This window comes from Trachurus trachurus (genome assembly GCF_905171665.1).
Source record: "Trachurus trachurus genome assembly, chromosome: 15".
In the NCBI taxonomy this organism is placed as follows: Eukaryota; Metazoa; Chordata; class Actinopteri; order Carangiformes; family Carangidae; genus Trachurus; species Trachurus trachurus.
The window spans coordinates 17,985,692-17,996,786 of NC_139906.1; the positions used below are offsets into that span (position 1 = coordinate 17,985,692).

At 41.8% G+C, this 11,095-nt stretch overlaps 3 protein-coding genes across 3 annotated transcripts; all 3 read right to left on the minus strand.

The window, feature by feature from the left end:
* Positions 1–574: 574 nt before the first annotated feature.
* LOC310997770 (dual specificity phosphatase 29-like) lies at positions 575–7,893 on the minus strand. The gene is made up of 7 exons (XM_083987562.1): positions 7,572–7,893; positions 7,210–7,427; positions 6,905–7,112; positions 5,884–5,945; positions 1,281–1,461; positions 963–1,186; positions 575–849 (listed from the first exon to the last, which is right to left on the minus strand). The coding sequence occupies exons 1-7, from the start codon at positions 7,694–7,696 to the stop codon at positions 626–628; spliced, it is 1,242 nt and encodes a 413-aa protein (XP_083843688.1). The 5' UTR covers positions 7,697–7,893; the 3' UTR covers positions 575–625.
* dusp13a (dual specificity phosphatase 13a) lies at positions 1,821–6,305 on the minus strand. Its single transcript, XM_083988238.1, has 7 exons — positions 5,569–6,305; positions 5,245–5,371; positions 4,932–5,149; positions 4,631–4,847; positions 4,413–4,526; positions 3,683–3,900; positions 1,821–3,035 (listed from the first exon to the last, which is right to left on the minus strand). Exons 2-7 carry the CDS (start codon positions 5,367–5,369, stop codon positions 2,806–2,808), a joined length of 1,122 nt encoding a protein of 373 aa, XP_083844364.1. The 5' UTR covers positions 5,370–5,371; positions 5,569–6,305; the 3' UTR covers positions 1,821–2,805.
* Positions 7,894–8,087: 194 nt separating the features above from the next.
* On the minus strand, positions 8,088–10,288 carry LOC310998272 (dual specificity protein phosphatase 13A-like). The gene is made up of 3 exons (XM_083988242.1): positions 9,339–10,288; positions 8,459–8,673; positions 8,088–8,357 (listed from the first exon to the last, which is right to left on the minus strand). Exons 1-3 carry the CDS (start codon positions 9,554–9,556, stop codon positions 8,158–8,160), a joined length of 633 nt encoding a protein of 210 aa, XP_083844368.1. The 5' UTR covers positions 9,557–10,288; the 3' UTR covers positions 8,088–8,157.
* Positions 10,289–11,095: the final 807 nt, after the last annotated feature.

An 11,095-nucleotide genomic window follows, 5' to 3' on the forward strand; every position in this document is an offset into this window, starting at 1 on the left:
AGAGTATTTTACTGAATTCCAACTACTTGCCATTTCACATCCATGGTGCAGGAAACTTAAAGCACTAAAACATGATTGGTGCTTAAAAAAAATAATACTTGCAACCTGTCATTACAGTTCCACTATTCACGCACTTTACAGATGTAGACAAAGCAAATCACTCTTACTCTTTAAATCTTGAAATGGAGAAACAGTCCCCATTAGTTAAAAGAATGTTTTTTAAAATGTAAGATAGCGGAGAATGGATGGATCAAGGACGTGTTATTGAGTATAAAGCCTGGTTTGATATATCTGAGTCAGAATCACAGTTTGGCTGCTGGGCTCAGAAACAGAGCTGGGATGGATGTGATCATTTAATTATTTTCTGTACCAGGACATTTCTGCCCGTTCTCTGATTCAGATCTTTCTGTTTGATCAGTAAAAGCACTGGTCTAGTCCCAGTATATGTTCTAAAACATCACCATACCCTTGAAGGCACATTTGAACCACACAAAAATTATTCAAATCAGAGGTTATTGCCACAACAGTTGAAGAAACATAAAGAACACTTTTCTCTACCTGAGATGGATTCAGGGGATAATGGAATATGTAAACATTGGTCTATAATCTATCGATTGTCTATGAGCTATTGGTCTTGTATCTGTCTCTTTTCTCTGAGCCTCTCCTCTTGTAATGTGATGTCCAGGGCTCTGAGCTGCTTTAGGAAGCCGTGATTGGGCAGGATACAGCGCCGCTGTCGCACATGCTCAATAGCATCCACTACTGTTAGGCTGTGCTTCATCATCAGGTATGCCAGGACCAGAGACGCTGACCTGCTGCGACCCATCACACAGTGCACCAGCACCTTGTCTGGAACAAAAGTAAAACATAATCTGGATTTATTATAAAGAAGAGGAAAGTGTTGAGGCTTCTTCTCCAGAGAATGATGTGGATTAAAGGATTTAATTTCCTGCAGGACTCACTCTGTGAATGACTAAGGGCCTCGTGGATGAACTGCGTTGCAGCGTAGAAGTACTGGGAGATGTTGAAGGTGGGCTTGTCATCAGCCTCTACACCGAAGTACAGGATGTCCATGTCTCTGTAGTAACCAGCCCCAGTCAGCACATTGTTAAACTTCCCTTCTGCAGCATTCAGGACGTGTGTAATACCCAGCTCCCTCAGACCGGCCAGCTCCAGAGCCGTTTTCCTGTTTTCATCAAGCACACAGACTCAGTGTGAGGCTCTCCTGACCTTTGACAGTAACAGCAGAACTATGACACAATGTCTGTGCATTTACTCACTGATCCCCGATGTAGATGCTGGGCCAGACCTGGTTGACGTGGGCAAACTGAGCGCCGCCTCCGGCCCAGAACAGCTGCTCCAGGTCTAATGTCCCTGGTGTGATGTAATCGCTGTCTGGGTCCACCTGCACTGCTGCATATGGGTTTTTACCTCTGGACTTCATCACACAGGACGACATGTCTCACCTCTGCTGCCCAGAAAACACACACATCAACCAAAATAACACATTATACATACAACAATAACACCGTGATCTGCTCTTAACTGTGCATTAACACCTATATATATTTGTCAGTCTTAGAGCTGCAATAATTCATCCATTAGTCAGTCAGATTTTAAATCCTTTGAGTCAAATGTGAACATCTGTTCTGGTTTTCTTCGTTTTTTGTTAATGACATTAAACGTAGCTCAAGCAATAATCAATTAATGGAGACTGATCAAGATGAATTAATAATAAAAAATTTATATTAATGGCAACCCTATGGCATAAACTTATGGCAGATATATGGAGGATGTTGGGAGCTATTTATGCTAATTACTTTATTTTTTTTAGAATTTATTTAATAAAATTTTCTTTATTTATATGAATGATATACTGAAAAATACCATACAAACCAGATGTACATAAAATTACATATCAAGTAAAGCTACATTATTATTGTATACATGAAATCAGTGCCATATATAATATTGTTCTATCATAATAATGATTCATTTTGATTTCCATTCAACAGTTCAACTATTACTGCATTGTGGTGCTCTAAAGGTTCCTCATAGCAAAACTTAATTTATCATCTGTCGGGACAAATAAGAGCTCTTTCAACAACAAATTCAAGTAACAGACAGTTAACAATGACTCACTTAAATGAGAGAGGTAACATTTAACTATTTTATAAGGATACTGTCTGTTTAAAGAGAATTACCAGGCCAAACATTATAAGAAGGAAAACATGACTTACCTATATGTCTTGTAGCTGTTAAAAGTTCCTGAGTAGCTCACTGACTGGCACTTCCACCTTTACTCGGTGGCAGTGCATGTGTGTTTGTGTGTGTCTGCAGTGAGCATGGAGGGAGTATGGTAACCGCTCTCTCCAGCTCTGTTTAAGATGATATTTTTAGTCAGCTGGGCTACGACACCTGACTTCACAACTTGACACACACACACACACACACACATAGAGAGAGAGAGATTCTTTCCACAGCCTTCCTAATGTGATTTGAGTCATTTAATATGACAGCGATTACTTTGCTTTAGCCTGCATAGTAAACAAATACACTGAACAGCACAGTGCTAAAAGACAATAAAAAGTTTGGTAAGAGTGGGAAGTTGTCATTGTCGTCATAGGAATGTCACTAATGTGTGGACAGGTGTGGGGTGCAGTTAGCATTTGTCAGCAGAGTTATTTCTGGGGACATAAAACTTAAGTGTGCAGTTCTTAGCTTTTACTGATTGTTTCTGTGGCAGAGATGAGCTGCAAGACTGAGACTGAGAGATGACACACAGATGACATTTCTATTTGATTATCAGGACGTGTCGCCGTGGTCGTCTCCTGTCGTCCGTCTGCTCTGGGGGCCGAGGCTGAGGTCCAACTGTCTCAGCTGCTCCAGAAATCCAGAGTTGGGTCCAATGTCTCTGTTCAGACGCACAGCAATGATGGCCTCCACCAACGAGAGGCACTGGTAGATCATCAGATACGCCAAAACCAGAGCTCCAGAGCGACTGACGCCCATGGCACAGTGGACAAACACCTTCCCTGGAGGATACATTGATTATAAGACCACCTCATCCCAATGTGAGCTCATCTTATCTACTCATACTCTGTGACATGTGTTGCCTTTTAGAGCTACTTTCATGCTCTTTCTAAATTGCCCCCTGGGGACAAAAGTGTTTTTGAATTGAATTGAACTGAATAGCCCATAAATAGAGGTCAAACTGTCAAAAAGTCATTTTCTTTAGAATATGGGCCTGTAATTGGCTGTGTAAGGTAGAAAGACATATTACATAGCACAACTTAATAAACCAACAGGTGGTGTTAGTGTACTAATTGTGTTCTCATCTTAATGCTGAACTGAAAAATAAAAATCCATTTAAAAAAAGCATGTATACTCGTTCAAAATGTTTTCAAACCAAAAACTTTGACAGAAAATTAAATGTATTAAAATTAATGGTACAACAGAGACATGAGGATCATTATTAATTATTATAAAGAATAAAGAGTGAAGTGAAAAAAGTGATGAGTAGAGTAAAAGACTGGAATCGCTAAATAGATAAAAGAGATCAGAAATAAAGAAATAAAGCAGGAACAAACCTTGTAATACATGATCTACTGTATATCTTGTTGCTGTGTATTTATCATACATATACAAAATATTAATTCTGGTGTCATGTTTGCGTACTGACCGTCTTTCTTTAGAGCGCTGTCTATGAACTGTGCAGCCGGCTCGAAGAAAGGCTGGATGTTAAACTGTGGGTGGTCGGCAGCTTCAACGCCGTGGTACTCCACCTCCAGGTCGCTGTAGAACTGCTGACCCGTGTTGATCCTGTGTCGACCTGCTGCAGCGTTCAGGATGTGAGTTACACCCAGAGACAACAGGGTGGATTTATCTCGTGCCACAGACCTGCAGACGCACATCACACACTAACTGAGTTATTGTAATATCTTTACACACTGCAAAAACTCAAATATCTCACCCAGAATATTTGTCTTATTTCTAGTCAAAATGTCATTTCTAGTCAAAACAAATCTCATTATACTTAAAATAAGACTAATAACATTAAAAAGTAGCTTGTTTTTAGACACCTTTTACTTCTTTCAAGCATATTTTCACTTGAAATAAGTAGAAAAATTTGATAATGGAGCAAGTTTTTCTTCCTTATTACGAGCACAAAAAACTGCTTTCGCTGGCAGATTTTTCTACTATTCAAGTGAAAATTTGTTTAAAATAAGTGAAAACGATCTAAAAACAAGTTAATATTTAGGTGATGAGTCTTATTTTAAGTGGAAAGAGATTAGTTTTGACTAGAAATTAGACATTTTGACAAGAAATAAGACAAATATTCATGGAAAGATTTTGAGTTTTTGCAGTGCAGAAACTTTCAAGGTGCTGGATGTGATTTTGTGTGTACTTGCTCGTCTCCGATGTAGAGGTTGGGCCAGACTTGATCGACAGGTGCCGCTGGCTTCCTGTTTGTCCAGAGAATTTGCCTCAGCTCTATCAGAGATGGCGTGTCCTCCTCCTGACCTCTGTAGCGATAAACATGTGTGTGTGTGTCTGTGTGTATGTATATGCTGATGTTTCTGGGTTTTTTTTTTTTTTTTTTTTTGCATGTGTCTGTGTGTCTCTTTACAGTGTCTGGGCCTGTCGCCGCCTCCTCCTCTCCCTCTCCAGGCTCATGTCGAGGCCGCGGAGCTGCTGCAGGAAGCCCGGGTTGGGGCAGATGTCTCTGTGCGGCCTGACGGCAGCCACGGCCTCCTGCAGCGTCAGGCCCTCGGCAATCATCAAGAAAGCCAGCACTAAAGTTGCAGAGCGGCTCACACCCATGAGACAGTGGACAAACACCCGTCCTATAGGACAGGGACATTTGTCATTACTCTGAGGTCGTGGTTGAAGATTTTCAAACTCACTCACACACAATCAATCTGACTTGCCTCCCATAGCCAATGCAGCTCTGATGTATCGTGCAATTGGGTAGAAGAAAGGACTAAGCATGAAATCTATTGCATCGTCAGCCTCCACCCCATAATAATCCACTGTCATGTCTCTGTAGAAACGCGAGCCAGTGTTGACATGTTGACGTCCGTGAGCAGCGTTTACAATGTGAGTAATTCCCAGACTGTGAAGAGTTCCCTTGTCACGAGCTGCAACCCTGAAACATAATCACACATTCATTTCTATTATGTTTATGTAAATGTGCTGCATGTGTGTGTGTGTGTGTGTGCATGTTGTTGTGTGTGTACCAACTCGTTGCCTATGTAAACATTGGGCCAAACTTGATTGACGTGTCCAGTAGGTCGTCTGTCTGCTAACAGGAACTCCTGCAGCTCTGACACAGAAGGAGGATCGTATGGTGGATCCCTCAGAGACATAACTGTAATGACACACACACACACACACACACACAGAAATGAACAAGGGGCTTCTCTTAACCTGTCAAAAATAAGTCCTAAATCTTAATAAAAAAGACACTGCTGCTCTCTGAAACAATATGCACATCAATAATCAATTATCTGACGTGGTAAACCCAGAGGTGACACAGTGAGCAAATAAGCCTTGAGAGAAACTAACCTGTTTCCACTCTGAACTTTCTTCGCTCCAGGGCTGTGCAAACTCTTCTTCTTTCAAGCTCACTCTTATTTCTCTGCACACACTCAGAGCCACACACAAACCGTTTCCTTTTATAACTCTGTAATCATACACTCGGTCGTGTCAAACTCATCTTACGGGCTGCATTCAGGCACTTTAAAAAACACATCCAGTCCACTCTGACCACATCTACTCGATCTCATTCTTATGGACAACAATGTGGCGTCTTCCTGTCAACTTTAACATTTGCTCTCTTGTTGAGATTCCATGATGACCGCAGACTGTTATGTAACACACCACTGAACCGTACGGCCTCTGTGTTGCTACCCAGCAGCTGGGTGACATCTGCTGCCCTGCTGCTTTAAGGAATATGATCGAGGCTGTAATAAGTTCAGTTTAGCTGCTGTTGTTGTGAGATAACACAATAGAAAAATAAGTAAAGGACATTTTGTAATGATGAAAACTGCAAAAACTGTGATCTAGTTAATATGGGTTGAGAAGATCAAATAAGCAAAAGTAAAGATACAAAATGAACAAAATAAAAACAGACTCTCAGTGATGAGATGAAGTCTGCACTGACGTTGCTCCATATCGTTCTTAGATATGGACCTTTGGTTGGAGTTTAGGAAGTCGTAAGTTATACTTATTGTACATGTTTTGTTATATTACTTAACAATTCTTGATAAAGACTATGTCATTAAATGTATTGCTTGTCATAGTATATTATCCATCTTCATTTTAGCATTCATTCAAAAGGATTATGATTGTTTGTCATTCTTAGCCACTGTGTTTTCCACTGAGTTTAGGAAAATTATTCAGTTAATGAAGCATTTCTCTCCTTCTTTGGTGAAAAGTTTTGAAAAAGTGCAACTGTATTTAGATATACAATGTTTAAATGAAATATCATGAAAATGTCTTTAATGGGAATTTACAAGTCATAAAGTTGGATTTACAAAGTTTATGGACATGCCTGACAACATTGAAAGGAAACATTTGAATACAGTTTGAATATGAAAAATAAAGAGAGAAATATGGTATTTACAATATTTAACAACACATGGCCATAGAAGCTGTACCCAGAAGATAAACTTGTGCAAGAATAATCTTCAAAATAAAAATATGGAATTTCCCCTCCAGACCTCTAGCTGTGTCATACACATAGTGATAAATATATAATAATGATAATAATAGAGAAACACTGCCAGTGTTGATTAGAGTGTAACACATGGAGAGAGAGTGAGTGGGAGTCCTGAGGTGACTGATGGCCGATGGCTAATGTCATGAAGGAGCAGAGACAAATGAGACAGACAGATGTCACAGAAGAGGACACAACCTCCGTCTGAGCGTCAGCTGATCGTCCAGCTTGAGGAGGAGAGACAGGAAGTTCCGGTTGGGGTAAATGGCTCGTTTTTGAACGACACGCCTCAAAGCATCCCTCAGAGTGAGACGCTGCCGCAACATCATATACACCAGGACCAGAGTGGCTGAGCGACTTACGCCCATGATGCAGTGTACCAGCACTTTTCCTGTAGAGCAGGGTGGAGGATGTGAAGGAAAATGTGAAAAAAAGCAAAATACAGAAAGATTCAACGAGACAATGGTTGTTACATTTCTATACTTTACCATCTTTGCTCTTGAGGCCTTTTTGTATGAAGTCGGCTGCAGGTTTGAAGAACTGACTGAGGTCAAAGTGGTCTGAATCCTCTGCTGGGATGCCAAAGTAAACACACGTGTTCCCATAAAAACTCTGGTCACCGATGCTGCCCTGCTTGGAGTGCGCTGCATTCAGAACATGAGTGATGCCAAGCTTATGTAACGTCTTTCTGTTCTGTGCCACAGCCCTGGAAAACACACACAAAGAAAGACAATAGACATCAAAACATGTTGCACATGTTTGCACTTTTAATTGCTATCAAAACTAATTAATATCTCTCTGTAAGCTATACGCTGTTTTACCCGCCACACAAGAAACATGAGACACTCACACATTTCCTATGTACAGGTTGGGCCAGACTTCATCCACTGGCGTCAGGTCCAGTTTGCAGGAATCCAAAGTGAGCTCCAGTTCTTTAATGAGCGCCAGGTCCTGTCTCTGGTTGCTCCCTGACATTGTCGCTGCATGGACTTCGACTCCGGCACGGCTCCTGCTGCCTCTGTCCACCGTCCCTTCACCGCCACCACGGTCTGCAGCTCACTGAGAGACATGAGCAGGTGGCCGTTTGAATGCCGCCTAGCTCCAAAATTAGTTCAGTGTGTCCTCTCTGACTGGATGTGGAGTTATTCAATGTTGCTGTTGCATTGACTGGTGTGTTCATTGACGCCAAAAGGTCCAGTGGGGGGGAGGGAAGGGGGAGACAGGGACTCTCTGTGACCACTGAGGTCACATCGGGAGAGGAACAAGGGAGAGGGGAGGGATGGAGCAGCTGATCAATGTGTACATGTGTACAGTAGATGGTACAAACAGAGACAGTCTTTGTGTGGTGTAAATGAGGACTTCAGCCAACCAACATGGGACAATATCTGTGGATTTATTGTGCAGGATTGTTCCTATAGATTAGTTTTTATTTTGGCTCATTCAACCCCGTTCCCCTGCAGCCGTCGGTCCAGGGCTATGAGCTGTCGTAGAAAGCCTCTGTTTGGGAAAATCCAGCGTTTCTCTTGCACACAGCGCACAGAGGACAGAAGACTGAGGCGGTGATGAATCATTAGGTAGGACAGGACCAACGCAGCCGAGCGACTCACGCCCACGGCACAGTGCACAAACACCTTTCCTGGGAGTCAAACAAAGACAGTGGAAGGACAGGTAACCCCACCTTTAACGCTTACTTACTTACTTAACGTTTAATCTCTCTTTCCCAACAGCCTGCGGTACCTCCTGATGTCAAAGCCTGGTGAATGAACGCAGCTGCTGGGTAGAAGAAAGGTGAAAGGTCAAATGTCGGCAGGTCGTTGGCAGGGACCCCGTAGTACTTCACCGTGGTCCCATAGAAATCGTCGCTGCCCTTACAGCACAGTTTACCATGTGCGGCGTTCAGAACGTGCGTGACGCCCAGCTGCCAGAGCCCCAACCTGTCATGAGACATAAACCTGGCACAAGCACCACATTTGTTGTGTATTATCAATCAATACGTACTGTAGGTATGAAGATGAGGCCTACAGATACTCAATGGTGGACAGTAACGGAGTAAATTTACTTGAGTCCAGAGGATTTGTACTTGAGTAGCTATTAGATTTCTTTGGTAGCTACTTATTACTCTTACTTGAATACATTTCCAAGACAAATATTTTTTACTTTTACTCGAGTTAATTTCTAGGAAGGCTGAAAAGTACTCGTTACTTTCAGGTCTTTTTCTAAAATCCTATTGGACACAAGCTGTGTTTATCAAAGAAGGAAACCCTAACCCCTAAAAGCAGCACATCAGTGCAGCTGCTTTCAAAGAGTTCATTCTCACAAACAAGAGTTTAAAGGTCCTTAAATTAATTTAGAAAAAATTATAGTAGGCTAATTCATTGATGTGAAATATAAGAAATTTACTCTCTTATTTACTCTTACTTTTACTTAAAGTACATTTAAAAGCATGTACTTTTGGATACTTAAGTACCTTTAAAAGCAAGTACTTTTTTACTCTTACTCGAGTAACATGTCGACTGAGCTACTTTTACTTGTAACGGAGTAAATTTTGACCAGTAGTATTTGTACTCTTACTCAAGTACTGGGGTCGAGTACTCTGTCCATCTCTGCAGATACTCACATGTCTCCCAGATACAGGTTTGGCCACACCTCATCTCCATGGCGACAGGAGCGTGGAGCTGAATATAAAACCTCCTCCAGTTGCGGTAGAGTTGGGGTCAGGGCCTCCAAAGACTCCCCCTGTGCACCTTCTGTCGCACTTGTGCATGTTTCCTCTTCCTCCGTGTGACGTCTCACCTCCGAGGCCTCACCTGTGATCGACGACTCTCTGTCAGACATTTTTAAGTATAAAATAAGTAGCTAATCTCCTCTGTTCTGCCTCTAAAACTAAACCACGCTGCTGTCTTCGACTCTGTTGCAGCAGCAGCAGCAGCTCCTCTTCGCTCTCTAACCGTGAGTGTCACAAACAGGTGGTGGTGCTGTTTATTGGCACAGACTCTAGTCATTTTCTCCAACTCCCTGCCAGGTGCCTTCACGACATGAACAACAAGTAAATTATATCAAGTGATGTTTTTATTGACCGGTATAATGAGTTTTAATGTGTTTCAGGGAATAGTACTGAAGTTTGACACCTCTCTGTAACTGGGTCCTGTACTTCCTGACAAACACAACCTGTTAATATCCATGACGTCCCACTTTTCTCCATCAAAACTTCTCTTTATCAGTCACATGCTGTTACATCTTTGTGAAAGAGATGCTGGTGTTTGTTAATGTCAGTTTTTATGTATGCAAAATTGCTTGCAAACAGTTAACAGCAATACTTTTTTTCCCTCCTTTTTTTTTAACATGATGCCAGGACAGACCTTGGCAAAACATCACTTACCATGGTCTTGGAATAATTTACAAAAACATTTATATCTATTAGCCTAATGATTTTAAAGTGTATAATAAAGAGTGCAGCGGGGGTATTAAATTATGTTGTTGTTCTTCTGGAGTTGCCTGTGTCTGAGTAGCTGACATTTAGTTTTATTGTTTATTGTGTATGTGTGCTGCTACCTTGGCAGGTCTCCCTTAAAGAGCTCTGATCTCAATGGGACTTGGGACTCCCTGGTTAAAGCAGATATCAGTGGAATGTTTTTGTTAATATAAGTCCTAAATAGTCCTATTTTCCGTCAGCAATCACTTACATGAAGTATTTCAGCCTAAACACGAGTCTCTCCGTCACTCTGCTCTGCTGTAACCCGAGGAGAAAATTTTCCTTGTGGGATACAAGTGTTATCCAATGAGGAGAGAGAACGGCATGAAGGGCTGTGTGTGCAGCCAAGGGATGCGCGTGAATGTGGTGACGTAGCACGAGGACCAATTGATGCCTGACAAGGGCGGGGGCTGCTAACTCATGGTGCGTTCAAAGAAACTCGTACTTTGTGTTTTTCCTTCCTGTGAAGTCATACCAGTTCGATCTGGTACGAGTTCACGGGTCGGAAGTTACGAGTGGCCGTTATAGGGAACTTTCACAGACAACAGGATGGTAAAAACACGAGCTACGGGTTACCTGGAACGCTACCAAGTCGTAGTTGTGACTTGAAGCTGTAACTTACGGTTTCAAAAGCCTGCCTTGAACGCAGCATTAGCCGAAACGGCCGTGAAGCTGATATCTGCTTTAAATAAAGGTAGGCTAAATAAATAAATACTTTTTGAAAACCTTTGTAAACCTTCTTTTCCCTCCCAGAATTCAAAAACAAACTGTCCATTTAATACACCCTTATTTCTTTCTTTTTTTTCTTTTCTTTTTTTTATTTCATGGATCTCAGACAGTTACCCACAGTTCCCTGCGCTTCCTCCATTCAGCCACTACATGTCAGTGTGCTTTCAGGCGCA